This window comes from Neopelma chrysocephalum, unplaced genomic scaffold (assembly GCF_003984885.1).
Source record: "Neopelma chrysocephalum unplaced genomic scaffold, ASM398488v2 Primary Assembly neopelma1_183, whole genome shotgun sequence".
Lineage (NCBI taxonomy): Eukaryota > Metazoa > Chordata > Aves > Passeriformes > Pipridae > Neopelma > Neopelma chrysocephalum.
Genome location: NW_020897845.1, coordinates 451091 through 470403, shown reverse-complemented (window position 1 = coordinate 470403; position 19313 = coordinate 451091). Strand labels below are relative to the sequence as shown.

The 19313-nt window shown below is 40.8% G+C and overlaps 1 protein-coding gene across 4 annotated transcripts in view; it reads left to right on the top strand.

Annotated features, from left to right (window-relative positions):
• The first annotated feature begins 215 nt into the window (after window positions 1-215).
• The window catches only part of PPM1A (protein phosphatase, Mg2+/Mn2+ dependent 1A), a 34741-nt gene continuing 15643 nt past the window's right edge, over window positions 216-19313 (top strand). For 3 of the 4 annotated variants that reach the window (XM_027702401.1, XM_027702398.1, XM_027702397.1), the window contains exons 1-3: window positions 216-459; window positions 14583-15434; window positions 17241-17358. In XM_027702401.1, the coding sequence (XP_027558202.1) occupies window positions 14601-15434; window positions 17241-17358 (952 nt within the window). In that variant the 5' untranslated portion in view covers window positions 216-459; window positions 14583-14600. The remainder of the gene's footprint in view (window positions 460-14582; window positions 15435-17240; window positions 17359-19313) is intronic. The other variant, XM_027702399.1, reaches the window with a different exon arrangement.

Genomic DNA, 19313 nt, shown 5'->3' with positions numbered 1-19313 from the left:
CCCGTCTCTCCTCTTCCCCCCCCCCCCCCCCCGCACCTTCCCCCTTCCCTCCCCTGCGGCGCGCGCGCCTGCGCAGAGGGGCGGAGGCGGCGGCGGCAGCGGCGCAGCGCGAGAGCGTCCGTGTGTCCGTCCGTGTGTCCGTCCGTCCGTCCGCGGCCGGCGCTCCGCGGGGGCGCTGCGCGGGTGGGCGCGGGGGCAGCTCGGGCCGGGGGGGGACGGGGGACCCGGGGACGGAGGGGGGAGCCGGCGGCGGCGGCGGCGGTGGGGGCGAGATGAGCGCTGGGCTCCCCCTGGGCACAGAGCCGCCCTGTGAATGAGCTGAGGCGAGGCCGCCAGCCGGGTGCCCCCCTCCTCCTCCTCCTCCTTCTCCTCCTCCTCCTCCTTGTCCCCGTCCTTCACCGCCGGGAGCGGGAGCGCGGCCCTGCCCGCGGAGCCGGCGCAGACCCCGCGGCCGGGGCGGTGAGTGTTCGCTGCGCCGTGAGGGGGCGGCGGGGCCCGTAAACAACCGGGGGTGGCTGCGCGGGGGCGGGGGGGGCGGCGTGAGGAACCCGGCGCCATCCCCGGCGGCACAGCCGGGATGGAATCGGAATGGGAACGGGGATGGGGGTGCGATCCCTCTGGGATAACGCCGCTGCCGGGACCCCCCCCCCCGCGCAGCCCCTGCATTGCAGCGCCTACTGAGGTGCTGAGGGCGGGGGTGTCCCCGCAGCCCCCCCCCGAGCACCGGGAGAGGAGGGCAAGGAGCGCGGGCTGGGCCTGGCTCAGGTAGAAAACCAGCAGCTTTCCCTTTCTCCCTGCCCCCCCCTTCCCTCGCCCAGAGTTCATTAAATAAAAGGCTATAAACAGCCTGCTCTCTCCCATCGCCACCCAAAACGCTCGGGGCACGGCACTGGGGAAGGAGAAAAAAAAATACAAACCATCACGCATCTATTTATAAAGCACCCCACCCTGGCGAGGGTCGGAGCATCAAGCGCTCCCCGAATAGTGACACAGTGATGCAGCGGGGCGGCTTCCCCTCGCCAACGCCTTTCGGGCGTTTTAAAGTTCGGGAGAGATTTCGGTGCCTTTGAAAACAATGTCGTTGAGCAAAGGTTGCGCTGTGACGGTCTGTGATCTGTCACGGCCTGCGTGGTAAAAGTCCGTGGAACCGAGCGCTCCCCCCCTGCATGAGAAAGTTGTGCTGGGTTAATTGGGCTTGCGTGTGAAATGCCAGAGGTTCTGAGCATACGTCTAAAGCTTTTTGTTACATTAGATTGTGTGCTGGTAGCTGTGATACAGCTTTAAGACCGGCTGGAGGTTAGTAGTTTTTCACGGGAATTGATTTTGCAGACGCCTGTTCGATACGTATTTGTATTTATTTAGTACGATTAAAATATTTCAGCGTTGCCCATGTGGATGGCAAAATTTTCGTTGTTGCAAAACTAATGTTTAAGTCTACACTAGCACTTGGGAAGAATTAGATTTTTTTTGAGCTGTACCTTCTGTCGAATGAGAAAGTGCTGGTCATTGGGGACCTGTCTAGTAACCCTAAGGTTTAAGGTCCTGTATGTCATCCAAAGGAATTTTTTGGTTTTGTTTTTTTTAAGCAGAAGGTGGTTTTAGACCACCGAGAACAGTAGCTAGAAGGAAGGTAGGTGGTATGTTTCCCTTAGACTGGGATGTTTAGCATCAGAGTAAACAGAATGAATTTATAAAGTAAGAGTTCTAACTCTTGTGATTCTAGGAAATTACTTCCCAAATGTGAGCCCGTGTAGCACTTTCCTGAGCTGTTCCAGTGGTTAGGTGGCTGAAGCAGGATTTGTGAAGTACCAGTGCAATTAAGGCTGGTTGGCTGCTGTTACTCAGGACCCTGTGTGAGTTGCCAAATGACCAAGAATTGTGCAATTTCTACCCGCATTTCTTCTGTGATACCTTCCCTTCTGTTACTATTCATAGTTTTTTCTATGAATGACATCAGAGACATAGGATGGGGGAAGAAACATGGCTCAGGGAAGTTTTACACTTTACCTCTCCAATCACAGTATCAATCACAAGGAAGGTGTTGAAGGACAGCAGTTTTGGTAGGTGTTACCAGCATTTTTGCCTGGGGTAGGGACAGCTGCTCCTAAAGTTCTCTCTTCCAGGCATTTCTGGGTCTACCTTTTGTATATGAGACTGGGCTAAGAGTAAGAAGACTTGCTGATGCATCATGCCAGTTATTAATGTTTTTCTCACAGAGATCTCTGATAAAAGCCTCGGATAAATGTGGAGAGAGCTGCTCTGTCCTCTCTAACTGTTTGGCATAGCCGTGTTTTTGTCGTATAAAGGCAAGGCCTAGCTCTGGTTTACAGGTTTATTCCTCTGGTTGGTGGTTGTCTGGCAAATCTCTCCCCTTGAGGTACAGTAGAAAACTATTCCTGTGTTCCAAGTATTTCCTAAACTGTCTGTAGGTAAGCTTAAGTTACTTTTGTTGAAACAGAGGAGGAGAGATGGAAATGCCAAATGACTGGTGAAGTTTACAGGTCTAAACAAGCACAACTCAGAGCAATTTGAATTAAAGCAGAATACTAAATTTTTTTTTTCTATAAAATCGAGCTAGTTGCTTCTTATCTGGAGTGCAGCTTAAGTGGTGGAGTTGAGTCATTCTTGCTGAGACAGCATTTTGAGTACTGTCGTTAAAATGCTTAGAAATTTAACTCTGTCACAGTATAATTTGCAAACTTATGTAACTGGTATGTTTTTGAATGCAGCTGTCAATAAGAGATCTTATTGCACTTTTCCTTTTTAGTGAAACTATGGAACATAAAGCAGCTGCTTTCACAAGATGACCTAAATATATAAGTCATTTAAGAACAACGTATTTCTTACAAAAATATTGACGTTGCTATTGACTTAATTTTTAAGTGTTCAGGTCTGTTCTGATGTAAAAAATACTTACATAATTGGCTAAGCAGAACTGCATTGCAATCAAGTGATGGAATGATGCAGGTTGTGTTATTAAATAAGCAAGTTTTGGAATGGAAAGTACTGTAAAATAATTGTATTCATTTTGTCTCTGCAAACCAGAGGCCTTTTTAAGACTTGACTGGTAGCAGTGTTTGAAGTCAAGAGTAGTGGCTTATCATAGGTAAACCTGAGCCAAACAGCATTTATTCTTGTTACTGCATGTGGCCCTTCATGATTTTTGCTCCTCTTTTCTCATAAATCATACTTGACTTTTACTTAAAAAAAAAAAGAATTGACTTATCATCTGTTTTTTCTAAATGATGCAACTTGTAGTCTCATTTGGTTTTTTGAAAATTAAGCTCCTTTTGGATACTACTTTGTTGCTGAATTCTTGCTGATCTCCGTAGTTTTAGTCACATGATCCAAATTTCAGTTTAAAATACTGGGATAAGAAATAAACCTCTGTAAAATTTCACATGCTTAACTCTAGTGGTCTTCATTGAATGAATGGCAAAGTACCAAGTATGTGTGTATGATTTGTAATCCCTGAAAAAATGCCGGTGTTCTTAGGATATTTAGAAGGTCCAGGGAATGTAGGTAAATTTACATTTTATGGCATTTTATATACATTCCATTAGCCAGAGGCTAAAAAATGTTGTTTAACGAGAATTCATGTATTTGAGCCATGATGTGATGTGAATCACAGTGGAGGTAACATTATCTACTTGTAGCTTCATGATGTTGCTGTCTGTGAAGGAACCATTTAGCATTTATTAAGATTTAATATTGCCAGAGTAAATCATTTGACTCTTAAGACGAAGAAGAATGTTTAGACCAAGAAAACTGTAATCAGGGCAGGAGGAGAAAGCAAATGTGATACCATGGGAGTGAGCAGGCTGATTTTTGTTCCTGAGTAGAGGTAGTAACCACTGAGTGTTACTGGTGTTAAACCACAAATTTAAGTTACAGATTTCTCTCAAGTCTCTGTCTTATTTATTCGTTTATTTCTGTTTGTGTTTAAACACATATACTGGTAAAATTCACTGATGGATATTTCGGCTTGCTGCTGGAGTCTGTAAAACAGAGTGTGTTTACAAATATGTGAAACAGTTGCTCAGATTTTTTTTAACAGCTCTCCTCAAAAAGTGTTTAGATGTGACTAAAACAACAGAATAAAAACTTCCTTCATTGGCACATCCAGTGAAGTACACTTCTACAGTTTAGAGTGTAAACTTTGTATCAGGATATATGTATATATATCAAAAGAGCATTTAAGAGTGATACAAAGGAAAAAGCCAAACTGGCTAACCATGTTTCGGTATTGAAATGTGGAGAAAAGCAGTTTACACATAGAGGAAAAAGTACATTATCCTCTTTGTTGCTAAACAGATTAGTTCTCAGTTCAGGTAAGACTATTTTAGTAGGTAAAAAGCTCTCTAAAGTCTTCAAAGATAATAGTTTACAAACCCAACAAACTCAGATGTAACATGACTTGTATTTTGATAGCTGTGGTTTAAATAAAGCAAAGCACTTCAGTGTGCTTATGCTGATACTCCACGTGCCACTGAATTATGTGGGGCTACTCAGATGTGTGATGTTGCTCTCATGCTTAAATGCCTTGCTGGACTGTGACCTAGAGGATGAAATGTGTTCTCATGTTTGGGCCTCAGCTGTAACTTGAAGGATTTTCTGTCTCTGTGTGTGCAATTCATTTTAACTGCCAGCTGTACTTGTGCTCTGGAATTTGAATGGTGGCCTGTGTTCCTGACCATGTATCATAGCAATTTATTTGTCCATAACGTTCTGTGGTATTTTTTACTTAGAAATTTTTTACTCTAAAATGGCAATAGCCACGAGAAATGTAAACTGTGCCCACGCTCTTTGTGTTTGGAGATGAGCTCAAGGAATTCTCCAGCTATTGAGTAAAACCCAGTCTTTGAAAGGGGTGCAGGATGTGGAAAACTGTGGGCAGGTAAGCACTTAGCATTAAATTGTAGGAAAATTTAATGAAGAAGGAAGCAGTTTCTATCAGTCAGTAATTTTCTGGTTCCCCCAGTCGATTCTAGTGAGTATTTGGACAGACCCTTCTTAAAAATATTGTACTGCTCCTCTCTGTAAAGAACTGTTCTGAGGCTGCAGAGTGAGGCCCTGTGAGCTTGGGCAGTGCTGGAAATTAGCATTGCTTATATTTTGAAGAACAAGTGAATTGACAATGACTGTCATTTAGTGACCAGAGTGTTTAGAGCTGTGATGAACTCTTGGACTGAGCAGAGCACCTTTACTGCCTTGTTCATCAGGGGCAAATCATCTCTGTGCTGATAGAAGTGAACTTGGTAATCGCTGTGCCCCTCAGAGGAAAACCTGTCCTAAAAGGTTCTGTCTGCATAAAAGGCTAAAACAATAGTGGGTTTTTTTATCTTAATATCTCATTTTTATATTTTTATGCAGTCTTGGGGAGAAAATCTACTTTATTGCAGTAGTCATCCTCTAATTTTGTTCTTTAATGAAATAGGAATACTGGGGATGTGAGGGCAAAAGAGCTTTATAAATCAAAGCTCTGTGTATGTACAAATGAACAAATTCCAGCTTTTCCTAAGCTTTGAGGATTTGACTTCCAGGTCTTAATGTGCTCCTGGCATAGTTTTGATGTCATTTCCTTGCAAGCAGAGCCAGGTTACAGCTGTACACTTCGCAACATTTCCTATTTTATTGCCGTTTTATTCCCGTGTGTAGTCATCAGGTTTTAAGTCCCTCCTGTAGCTGCTTTTCCTGTAGCCTCACCAGAATAGTGTTAATATTGCTGAGATCAGAACCCCACTAATATTTTCATGTAAAGTGAAAGTGCTGGGAAATTGCTTGTGTTTTATTTCATAATATTGAGTACTTGACTAAACAGGAAATTTTGGGGCCTTCATACAAACATCATCTTCTAATCATTGGGCACATACACAGTGGTGGCATTTTCTCTAAATAGTTTATTTTATTCCCGAGCACTATGTGTATAAACTTTATTTTTTTCACTTGGGTCTCATTCTTCCATATTGATAAATAAATGGCTCATCAGACAAATCACAAACAGGTGGCTGATGCTTCTTGTTGAAGTTAGGAAGATCTGAAGTTTGAAAACTTTAAGTAATTATTTTTTAAAGGGAGCAGTGACCTTGGTGAGAAACTGGAGACACAGAGAGGAAAAATTAAAGAGCAGGTTGTGGGATGAGTCCATGTGTTCAGTTTTCTTGAAGTATATAGGACTGTATTAACTTAATTTTCAGAATATTTGTGGTGAGGTTATCAGTGAATCAGTATGACAGAAGGATGAAGGGGGTTTATAAGAATCTGTCCACATTACTACAGATAACAATACTGGCTGAAAAAAATGTGGCAGTTTCCTGAACTGAAAGTGACTGTGAGTAATTTTTGTTTCAATATTTCAGGAATAGTTCAGTTAATGCAATTGCTGTGTTGTTGTTTTTTAAATTGTAGTTATTCAAGCCTCCCTTTGTTTTTTGCGTCTCAGCGAATAATCCCATTGGGACCTTTTTCCATGGAGCATCTTTTTTCTGGTTTATTTTAACACTTCAGCTAAAACACAAAGACAAATTGGCAGCAGCTTGACTTCGCTCCAGTCACATTGGAACATCCTGAGCAGTTCTGGCTATTCCAATAAGCCATCCTGGTCTTGAGGCTTTTCAACCAATATCTTCACTTTCCTCTCTTGGGTCGTGGCAGGACAGGCTATGACTCCAATTCTGTCTTGATTTTTCTAAATAGGTTTAGCTGAACTTGATAAAAAAAGCAAATGCTTTTTGTTTGGTTGGGTTTGTTTTTTTCTTTCTGACAGAGAAATAGTAGTGGAGTGATGTGATTCTTCCACTAAATAAAGCATTCCTCTGTGAATCTTACACTTTTTTTTTTAATGGCAGGAATTTTGTGATTGGTAGTACAGTGAATGAAGATGCTGAGACTGTAAATGAGAGATCAAAAAAAGAAATTTAAAGAATAGGGGTGTTTTGGCTATTATTTGAAGCTTTTGGTATGTTCAGGTCTGTTCTATTCTTGGACTTTAGGTGACTTGTACTCAAATAAGAATTTTCAATTAGGCCTACAGTGTCCAGGAATGGGGTAATGATCTGTCATGATGAGAGATGACAGTGACAGAGCACTTGTGGTATTACAAATACTGGAAAAAATTGTAAATCAACTTTCGTGACTTACTGTAGCTCCATTCTTCTGGGTTGTCTTTTTCTGTTTCCTTTTCACCCATGTTTTCTTTGTGGTGAAACTATTGCTGTGCGTGGTTCTGTTGGAATGGCTGCATAGCCCTGACATGAGCAGTTTGGTTGGAATCCTTAAAATTCATTTCTTTGCCTTGCTCTTTCAAAAAATTTGAATCTTACTGCATCTCATTGATATATAAAATGAAGCAAGGCCTTTATTTCTCCTGACTTCTGTCTACGTAGACTGCAGCTTCCTTAGATCTTACAGTTCTTTTTTGCAGTTGCTTCAATGGGGCTTTGAATTTTGGCTGGAGTCTGCAGGAGTGTCTGTCCTATTAACAAAGTGGTTGTCTAAGCTTAGTGTCTAAAATGGGTGTCTTTTGTTTATCTTCCTACACTTTTAAGTAAGAAATCTTTGGAAAAAGAAGTATAACCAGAAAGGTGCTGAACTAACCACCAGCATGGGCATGTTTTTTGCTTATTAATGCTTTCAAGCGAGGACCTTGGTGTTTTCGTTCTCATACTGCTCAGACAGCAGCATATGAATTTATGCAGAGTTACCTCATTGATTTTCGTAGTACTTGTTTGTACTATTTTGGTTGTCTACATAGTTTTTCATGGTGATTGGGCTGCTCATACTCTGGTACTGCTGCCTAGTGTGGTTTTTTTCTTTATGCCTTCCCACCTGTAGTTTATAGTATGAATATTTAGAAAGAAGTAAAAATTCTATTTGGGCCAAGAAATACTCCCTTAATCGTGTTCTGAGGGTGCCAGTCATGTTAGGATCCTGATGAGTGACTGCTGCTTGTGGATGCAAGTTGTAACTCCTCTCAGAATCAATGTAGTGATTTTTTATTTTTTTTTTCATTCCCAGCAGTGGTCCCAGTGATTCTGGAAAGAAATTATTTTCTTCAGTAACTGACTATATTGCAAAATTAACTCCGTAAAGAAATCTTGAAACTACATCACTGTCTTCCAAATTTCTACAGGAACAATTTGTTAGAGGTGAATTATCTTTTTCAATGTCCAGGACTTCCTTTTTCAGAAATCAGATTACACATCTCTCTGCTGGAGAGAGTTTGAACCTCAGCCAAAACACATTCATATTGAGAAGCTTCTAGTTTAACCTTGGAACAGGTTTAGTTGTCTGCAGGAAAGGTAGGTAGGAACAGAAAATGATGTTTTAAGAAGAAGCTGAAACATGTTGTTGGAGGGAGGGTGTTAACTCAGGAATGGTTACCTTCTGTGTTCCAGAAGCCTTTAATAATCCTCTCCTAAATCCTACCTGCCCTGCCATACACACCACGTGGGATAAAATATTTTGCTACTTAGTACAGGGAGGCATTTGGAAAGGCTGTCAGCTCCTAGGAAGGAGAAGGGATTTTGAGCAGAAGAGAGGTTATGTTTAAAAAAACAAAAGAACTTGCAAAACAACCCAGCTTGGTGAAATGGCAGTGCCTTGGACCAGCTATTGAACAGTCAGAGCTCGGAGGTGTTTGTAGCAGAGGTGCAGCGATTTAGTGTTTTCTGCTGCGCTGTGAAGTAGTAATTGCAATCACTGTTGCATTTTAATTACCAGGAGAGAGGGAGGGTAAGTTGAGAAACTTTGGAGCAGTTCATACTTTCCCTCATGCACACAAAGTCATTAACTTGCTTACTCTGGGTTGTTTTTTTTTTCCTGTCCTGTCTTTCACTTGCATCCATGTGTAGATGTTCTTGCCTGTCCAAAGGCCTGTTTCTGAGAGGTTTGATATTTCTCTTTACTTTCTTTAAACTAATGTTTCCAGCTGTCTGCCTTTTCCTGTTCCCTTTGTCTGCCACATGCCACAGCTCCTACATCTCTCCTAAACCAAGAAATTGTTGATGTTATTAGAAGCCTGGGTAGTTTCTTATGTTCTTCCCTTCGCAGTTGTCTTACTGCAGTGTAACACAGACTACAGTTGCATCCCCAAGAAGCAAATGTTCTGGTGAGGAAATTCTGTGTTAGTCCATGTTTATTCAAATAGCCCTGCTTCTGTATTTCTTTTTTTTTTTTTACATCTTTTTCATAGAAAATTCCTGTCTCCTAGTTGGCCATTTATTCCTGTATTTGAAAGTACACATTCAGAAACATCAACTGTAATTTTTTAGTATTTTACTGATGTTTTGAGCTGTAAGTGCCAGAACTCAGTCATATAGCCTCCAATAGTTTTAAAATAGTTTCATTGGCAAGAAGCTTTTTCATGACTTCATTCAGCCCATGACTGTGGTGTAATTATGTCTCCTCATCTGCGTGTTCTGTTTTATTTTAGTCATTCTTCCGATCCCTGGGATGATCTCTGACATGTTGTTTGTTAAAATTAATTGATTTGGGGCATCCAGTACATTCTGTCAGTTTTTCATTCAACAGGCTCTAACTCCTGAAAATGTTTCCACGTTTGCACAATTCCGTGCTGTCTGGCTACTGCATCCAGCCTGCTTAAGGCAGAGGGAAAAATTCTGCGGATCAGGCTGGAGTTGAAGTTGAACAAATGCCCTTTTTCTATTCAGTAGCAGTCTGTATAATTTGGTGACTTGCTCTGTGTCCTGCAGTTCAAGTAAAGGTTGTAATCTTTCTTTATGGTGCTCATTACAACACGAGGGTTGTAATGTCAGTGAGAGAATTGTTCCAGGAAATTGGAGTATGGGGGTATTTCTCAGCTTAGTTAGAACAAGTGCCTGTGACTTCAGTGTGGTTCATATAAGCAGCTTATCCTAGTGGAAGGAATACAACTTGCACATTGTTTTAAGAGGATTATTAATTTACATATTGTTGAAGTACAAGTTTCAGATGGGGGTAGTTATTTTTCTTGGACGAAACGATCGAATCCTTGTCCAAATTCCTTGGAAAAATAAATTGTATTTTTATAGAGGTATGTGGAGTTACATTAACTGTCCTTTGTGAACAATGTAGAACTTACCTTCACTTGAACCTTCAAGCAAATCAATAAGCAAATACCCAAACAGTAAAATTTATTTTCCAGTGTATCAGAAGGCATTACAGTTGTGCTGCCTGGATAGCACAATTTGAGGAACAAATGAAGGGGCAAAGAGATTTCATGCATTCCAGTGATGTATCTGTGGTTGTCCCTGGTTGTCCATGGTCTGGTATACTAATTACTCTCCTTTTCTTTGCCACTCTGTTCTCCAGTTGTGTCTATTTTCAAGGAGTTTTAGCTACTGACTCTTTGGCATGCTCCATTCATTATTTCAATTTTGTTTCTAATGCTGCAGTCCTTTGAATTTTGGCACTCTTGTGCTTTATCCAAGGTCTTGTTACTTGTGTTGATTTTTATAGGCCCTGTACAGTATTCTTGCTTTTCCTCCAGTCTGCAAACTGCAGCTTGAGTTCTCCGTGCACTTGTTGTAGATGCTGTCCTTCAGTTTGACCTCCACAAAATCAGGGTTTCAGAACTCAGGGTTTAAATGCACTCATAGATGTGTCTCCTGCATATTTGTTTCTGTTCACAGGGGTCCTCTCTGTTCTTCAGAGCCAAAATCCAGAAACTTTGACTGCAGAAAGCTCTTCTTTTTTAGGACATAAAACTAATGCAAGTCCCTGATATGGAGATGGTAAACAAAGAATCAGATTAAATTAGATTAAAATTGAAGTTTGCTTGGCTAATTGTTGTGGTATTTGCTGTGCTAGATGGGTTAGTTGCCATTTCTGAAGAAAATGTTGCACCTCTGATCTTTTTATGAGGCACCACCCTTATAGTACTGTTCAGAATGGTCCTTCTCTAAGAAAATAAAAGTGGATGATGTATCTTTGCCACTAAACTTCATGATTAAAGTGCATTTTCTCTTACTTTGCCATTAATAGGAGCAGGAAGAATGTCTTCTCCTTTAGCACATGTGAATTATTCAAGCATCCCAGAAGCTGAGGCTTCCAGAGTAGAGGACTGGTTGTATCTCCTGCTACGAGACCAGTTTTCTAACATGATTGTAGAAATGTGTGGCTGGGTTAAGAAGGGAAAGGGTAGTAAAATTATTTGGAGAATGAAAGTCATAAAATGAGGACTCCTCTTAAGAAAGATGACTAAAGAAATATAAAGAGTGGCTAAGTTAGGCCATGTTCAGGATCTGTTCCTTTATGTATTGCACATGGTGCATGCAGTGTGTTCTGGGTCTGACGTCTCTGTAGTGTTTTTACATAACAAAGTCATGCTGTAACTTGGGCACTTGCACTGCTATAGGTTAATCAGATTTGCATACAGAGTTAAATGCTTAACCAAAGGTGTCATTCCAACTTAATCACTGTAGTGCACAAAGCACCTCATCAAAGAATGAAAAACTGTACTGGTAATTTAGGTAGACACTGGTGTGTGAAAGATATTTCCATAGATAAGGACTCAAAAACAAGTCTAAAAGGTATTTTTAGTAGGAAGGAGGCACGGCTTTCTTACATCAGTCTTTGTGTGTGTGTCTGTCCCTTCTTTTAAAACTTAAGATTTTATTTTTTTTTTATAACCAAGACTCTCTAAATTTTTCAGGTTTTAACCACACTTAAGGGTGTGGGGGGAGAAGTAGCAGGTAGCTTCCAACTCCTAAGAATTCAGATTGGTCATATTTGACTCAATTTTTTCTGAATGAGAATTGAAATTCTAGGAAAAACCTAAAAGCCTGGCATGTTCGTTCTATCCACAAGTAAATGATGCTTTCTCTTTGGATACAGTGAGGATTTTGAAAACTTGGCCTGCTTTCCTGCAGGTTTAGACTGAAGTTCTGGTGGAAGTATGATTGGCTGGAGTGTTGCAGGGACATCAAGTGCACTCTGTTATTGCAGTTTCTGCAGGTGGTCACTTCATGCCATGGGCTGGGGATAATTTCTAAAGGGGTTGTTGCATGACCACATTGTGGTTTTATTCTGCCTGCTTGTATTCACATCCATGGTGGGAACTGACACCCTTGAAGGATCCTGGGTCAACATCTCACCTGCAAGGCTTAATTTAGAAGAACCCCAGCTTTCAGGTTACCTTCTGGGGAGGGATTTAAAAACGTGGTTTTTAAATGGAGAGTGGATTTGTTAACTTTGGAAGTGCGCTGGCAGTTCTGTAGGAGTTGTTAAAACTTCATGTGGCCTGTCTGTGTGTATTTTTATTGGGGTTTACATGATAAACTACTAAACAGGACAGACTGCTTACAAAGCACAACTCTGGATCTTGTGTACTTAGTAAGGTGAGAGATCAGAAGGAGCACTGCCAATTTTGGTGTCCAAATTTTGACAGTGCTTGTGGTCAGTTTAACTGTATCCTGTTCTTAATCTTTTCTGTTTTGTTTCAAACACGTCAATAATGTCAAATACTTCACGAAAATGTGGTATTTGCCAGGGCAGTTTCTGCTTTTTGAGCTCTAAAGATGAAATAATTGAATATCTGCATTCTGTTTTATGATCTCTTTGACAATAAAAAAGTGTGAGGTGTTAAACTCTGCTGCTGTCGTGGAATGAATAAAAAGTATTATTCTGCAAAATAATTCCCCATGTGATGTATGGCAGCATTCTGTAATTATTTTGATCACTCTGACTTCAGTAGAGTTGCATGTGAAGATAAAAAAGTCTAAGTCATATTTTTTTCCTAGCAACTGCAGTAATGTGAACCTCTCCTGCATGTGCTGGGACACAAGACACGCTCGGTGCACACTCTGTTTTGTTGGTTAGTTACAGTTTGCTTGGGCATCAATATCTTGTGTTTGCTTGAGAAGAGACAGAACTTCAGAGCAGGGTTTGGGGTGAGAGGAAGCAGAGGTGTATTGCTGCTGCTGCCATCTCCATCCCGCTGAAGTATGTGTTTTGTTTTTGTTAACAAAGCTTGTGAGCCAGAGAGTGTATAACCAGTCCCCGTGCCTCACATTTGAATCACTGTTGTGGTGAGATCAAATATAAACATTTCTTGACTGTTTATTCTAACACAGATGTTTTAGAAAGGTTGATAGTGGCTGGAAAAAAGCTATGTGAAAAGCTTTGTTGGATGTATGGTGTCACTTATAACTGGTGCTGTATTGCATTAGAGAGTGATGTTATCAAAAAGTGATGTGGTCACTTAGGAAAACTGGTCAAATATATTCCACATGCAAGTTAAACATTTCCAAAGCCCCTGGTGTACTGATTTTTCTGCCAGTGCAGCTGCTTAGTTGGGCCTCAGGTAAAATGTGTTTCAGAGTCTCTTCTCACAGTTAATTTTTGCCCACTGTCTTCAAATAGAAAAGCTCATAATCTTGTTCCATTACCTTGCATTGTATAACAGTGATTTGCAGAGTCTTTGATGCTTCCCAGGGCACAATTTGCAAGTATGTAAAATGTGTGACCTATTTTGTATGTTTTTTTAATAATGAATGCACAAATAACCCAATGTGGATTAGAAGGGTGGGTTGGGTGGTTAGGGTGTGAAAGCCATGAAGATAAACCAGTCAGTTGACGCTGCCTGCAAATATAACTCTTATTCTCTTAAGCACAAATATTTGCTGCATCACATCCCAATGAGGAGGTGGAGGAGGAGAGGGTGTGCAGTGTATTGGTCTGGCTTGAATCTTGATTCACACATGAATTTACAATGCATGCGATTTTATTTCCAAACAGATTTCCTCAGACTTGTCAGGGGCAGTTGTCTTTCAGTGAAGCATGAATACATTAAGGTTTTAAGTAAATCTGCAGCACAGACATCTGAGAAGCTTGCTGCGTAATTTAACCGAAAATCTAAGGATGAGCTTTCACAAGATGGCTGAGCCAAACTAATGGCTTGCTGCTGCCTAAAGGGACAGCTGCTCTGTTCCTTCCCAGCCCTGCTCCTAGATTATCCAGTGTTGCTTTTTCCTTTACGCAGACTCTGGCATCATCTTGGTCATTGAGATCATTTATCTGTTTGAAAAAAAAAAACAACCAAACCAAACCGAAACCCCCTGAACCTGCTTCCCTAAAAGAAAACCTCATCAGTTTGCTTTCACTTCCCCATCACTATGAGGAAAGCAGAGTTCGAGCAGGAATTTGTGGCCAGCAGGTAGGGATCTAGGGAATGCCACTGTTCTGGAAACATTGAACTCTTTCATGGCTCAGTAATTGCAGGGAACAGCTATTCAGATGTGTGCCAGTGAACAAGTCCTCTTTGAAACTAATTTCATACATACTTATATTAGAGGCTTTTGTCAGAACCATGAATGATAGTGGAATATAAATTTTTCAAGTGAAACAGCTGAAAATACAAAAATAGGGAAAGTGCATTTCAGCTAGTAGTAGTGCCCTTGTTTAAATTAGATGAAAGCAATGCAAATTTGACTCAAGACACAGAAAAATCTTAGCTTTACAGCTCTGGGTTTTTTTTATCTTAACATTATTTGTGCCATTATTTAACAGCTTCCAGTAGGATTTTCAAACAAGGAAATATCTTAATAATACTTTTCTTTTTTTTATTTTTTCCTTCCTTGCAGAACTGAAGGAAGGTCATCATGGGAGCATTTTTAGACAAGCCAAAGATGGAGAAGCATAATGCCCAGGGGCAAGGGAACGGGCTCCGTTACGGCCTGAGCAGCATGCAGGGCTGGCGCGTGGAAATGGAGGACGCACACACGGCTGTGATCGGTTTGCCAAACGGACTTGATGGATGGTCGTTTTTTGCTGTATATGATGGGCACGCTGGATCACAGGTTGCCAAGTACTGCTGTGAGCATTTATTAGATCACATCACGAGCAACCAGGATTTTAAAGGGCCAGATGGGCCACCATCTGTGGAAAGTGTAAAGAGCGGCATCAGAACAGGTTTTCTGCAAATTGATGAACACATGAGAGTCATCTCGGAGAAGAAACATGGCGCAGACAGAAGTGGGTCAACAGCTGTGGGTGTCATGATTTCCCCCCAACACACATACTTCATCAACTGTGGAGACTCGAGAGGGTTGCTTTGTCGAAACAGGAAGGTTCACTTCTTCACACAGGATCACAAACCGAGCAATCCGCTGGAGAAGGAGCGCATACAGAATGCAGGTGGCTCCGTAATGATTCAGCGTGTGAACGGCTCCCTTGCTGTTTCAAGGGCACTTGGGGACTTTGATTACAAATGTGTCCATGGGAAAGGTCCTACAGAACAGCTGGTCTCACCCGAGCCTGAAGTTTATGAAATAGAGAGATCAGAAGAAGACGATCAGTTCATCATCCTGGCGTGCGACGGTATCTGGGATGTTATGGGAAATGAAGAGCTGTGTGACTTTGTAAGATCCAGACTTGAAGTCACTGATGACCTTGAGAAAGTTTGCAATGAGATAGTTGACACCTGCTTGTACAAGGTAGCCAGACATGAGAGAAGCTGAGTTTACTGTGATTTGACTGTTAGAAGTTTATGAACAAGTTAAGAATAAGTTTTGATTCCAGTCTATAAGTGTCCAATGGTTTATGTTAACACAACTTTGACAGTAATGACCGTGTCTCCCGCAGAAATTGTGATAGAGGGGGAATGAAGACACGACAGAAACAATATGTCTTTCTGGTGGTTTTGGTTAATTAGAGCTCATAATCATGTGCAGATACATTGTGATTGATGGAAAACTAGGAGCTGATGGGAATTTATGGGCAAGACAATGACTGCCCTTTTCTGTTTTATAACATACTTTACAAAACCATAGCTCTTAAGACTTAATCAGGCTAGAGATCATTTTTTCCACTCCTAATCTTCCCCTCCTTTCTTGGACATATGGTAGTAATATTACTGATATAATTACAGCAAGATAAATGCAGAATGAATGAACCTTGACTTCATATTTTGCAGTTTAAAATTCCTTCTTAACTATGAAGACCTGTCTTCCTATGTTAGTGTTTATTTTGGTTTAATTACTGTATTTCTTATTCAGTGTTGTGTGATACAGCTCTGAAACCAGCTCAAGTAGAAGCTGGAACCTTTTGGTTTAACAAATCTGTGTAATTTTGTCAGCAATAACTTTTACTTTGTATTTATAAGTTGCAGGCTGATGCAGTTACAGAAGAGCTTCCAAACATTGAGTTTCATAGCTTGATACTTAATTTCCAAAGGAGCTAGAAGTCATAATGTAAAAAAACCAACATTTTTGATTCCAAAGAGACAAGACAGCATCTCTGTTTTTGCCACATGGCTAACAGGGTCATTGTTTCCTGTTTGGAAGAATGTAATTGCTTTCCAACACTTTGGCAGATTGATAATGCTTATATTTTTGTTTGCAATTTTTGTTTGGTAATCCTGAAAACAAATTCCAGGAAAGGAACAGTGGCTTGTGGATGCTGTAAGCTTTGCAGGAGCCAGCTGTCAGCAGCTCCCCATACACCCAGATACTCTTGTTCTGAACACTGGCTTGTTCTTGATCTTGCTGACATCAGTGGATTTAGTTATCATTAAAAGTTAGGCATATGGATGCATGTTTTGTAGACCAGAGCACAGGGGCATTGAAAGTAAACTGAACAATTACTTTGCATAAGCAGAATGTGGTTGTATTTTAACATATTCAAGTATTGGGGTTCTGTTTAGTTGGGTTTTAAATGTTTCCATTTCAAAGAATGTTTTTGTAGAGGTCTGGGCACCTCCCAGCTGGTCTTCAAACAAATTCTCTCACTTGTAACTTTCCTTGTTTTAAAAGAAAATGGGGGGGGGAACCTAATAGCTGAGATTTTAGGTGGAAGCACTGTCTGAATTCAGCACTTTCCTGCCTAGTGCTTTTAAGCAGTAATGGTTCTGTTCACTCATCTAATATTCAGCTGTTTTCCCCAAACAATTGGATAGTATTTGAAACAAGATAGAACACAACTTTGTGATTACACATCACTCGTGACTAATGTCAGTTTTTAGACCGTGGGCTGTCTGTAACTGGCTCCATGTAGTCTTCAGACCACAAAAGAGGAAAGAACAAAGTGACTTAACAGTTGTACCGATTGAACGGGCATGGAATTCTGTAAGGGGAAATTAATGCTAAGGATAATATTCATCCACAGTAGTAAATGTTGGATTCTAATACTGTTGGATTCTGATACCTTGTGATTTGTGAATTTCTGTGTGTAAAATGCTTTGATGTGTATTTAGCCTGGTGTGTGTGTATACATTTCTCAAATCATTTTTTCTTTTCCACCAGGGAAGTCGAGACAACATGAGTGTGATATTGATCTGTTTTCCGAATGCACCAAAGGTATCGCCAGAGGCGGTGAAAAGAGAGGCAGAGTTGGACAAGTACCTGGAAAGCAGAGTAGAAGGTGGATCATTTAAAAAAAAATAAGTAACTTTGTTTCTAAACAGATCCCTGGCCCCCTTCCCCTTCCAACAGCTAAACCCTTAACACATACAGGCTTCTTAATAGACCTTCAGGTGCCGTTGGCCATCCTGTGTACCTCTGAAAAAGGCACTCATATATGTCCTGAAAAAGCTCTGCTATGAAAGTGCAGCAGCCTATAACCCAGAAAACTATTCAGGATGGCAGAGAATGCATTTGTGCCCAGAATTCTTCCTGAGTCTGTTGACAGCACTAGCTTCAGACCAGTGAATCCTGATTCCTGTTACGTGGAGTTAAATGAAATAATCAAAATATCTTGCAAAGTGTCTATGAAGATGGTAATTTGAGTGCCATTTTTCCGTATAATTACATACAAATCAGTTAGCTGTAATATTTTATTACCAGTAATAGTGGCATTACAACTTGATTACTGTAATCTTTAAGCTAATATATTTACTTATTTGAAAGCTGATCTTTAAGCATTCATGACAAACGAGCTGGGAACTCATCTTACTCTGATAGTAACTTCATAATTTTTCTTTTAATTTGTATTTCTGGAGTTCTATAAACTGAAACTGCAAGCCTTGGGCTTTTTGGATCACATAAAAATGATACTTGAAATCAATTTGATTTAAAGAATTTCTGGTTCAAACTGCATTTATAGTGCCTTTTGGTATTTAAAACCAACCACAGCTTGGAGTTTGTTTCTGAAACATAAGACATGCTGTATGCATTATTTGCATAGGTTAAGTCTATTTTTGAAGTGGACTCCTCTAGACCTATATGTTACAAGTCTAGTTTTGTCTGTGTACTCCCAAGAATCCTTAATAGCACACCGGGCACAATAGGCAGACTTCTTCACAACTATGGTAGCAGTGTTTAGTAAGTTAGAGGAGTATATTATGCACTTTTTCCCTCCTTAACTTGCGTGAAGATAACACAGTGCAGCTTCAGAAATCTCACAGAGAGCTTGCCTACGTGGGAATTGTGGGTTCAGGCAAATTAATGTGCAATTTTAAAGCACTTACAACCTGTGTAGGTGCTCCTTCAGAAAGTACCACGTTTTTCAAAGGCCTCATTCACGAGGTCTTGGCAAACTGCATCTGTTCTGCCCCTGAACAAATGTCCAGGCAGACATTTCTGTGCTTTAATCTTAACACTTGCCTGAGAGGAGAAGTTGGTGCCCAGAGAGCGATGGTGTGAATCTCCCTGACAGCGTAGCAGGAATACGAGTGCACGGTCACGCTGCGTGAGGGAAGTGTCAGATGGCTTCGTGCCTTGCAAAGCAGGGAGCAGGTTTGCACCAGGCATTTGGAGAGCTTGCTGTGTGTGTGTGCCCACCCACAGATTTGGTGGAGAACAAGTATGCTGTACATTCACACATTAATTTACAGCATGGTAACAGTCCTAATTTGGGCAAGTGTTGCCTTCTTATCTTAGATATTTTGTCTGAGTTCAGACAAACCCATGACCTAGAATATGGAAATATGTTCAAGTCAAGGCTGCATCTTCAGCTGGCCTCATTGTACCCCAGGAGTGTTACAATGAGAAAAGCTGGCATTTTTGTACAGCTGCTTCATTTTACAAAGGAAGAGCCTAAACACTGGACCTGCATGTGGCTATGGTACATACAATGAGTTTGGCTGCTGGTACTTTTCAGTTATACAAATAGAAAATTTCAGGAATGAGCAAAGTGTGATAATTGCATAGAGGCAGAAGGATTCTGTATGTAGTTATAAAGCACTTTAATTTAATGGAATGATGTCTGAACACCTTGAGGAAATATATTGTACTTGCCCTCAAGGATTTTGCTTCTTTTTGAGAGTTCTTCTCAATCTTTTGCCTATAATTGCACAAAGATATTATTTAAATTAATAAATGTGTAGTAAACACTATTCACCCCAGCAGCGATTTGTATCAGCTGTGTGCAGAGTTTGG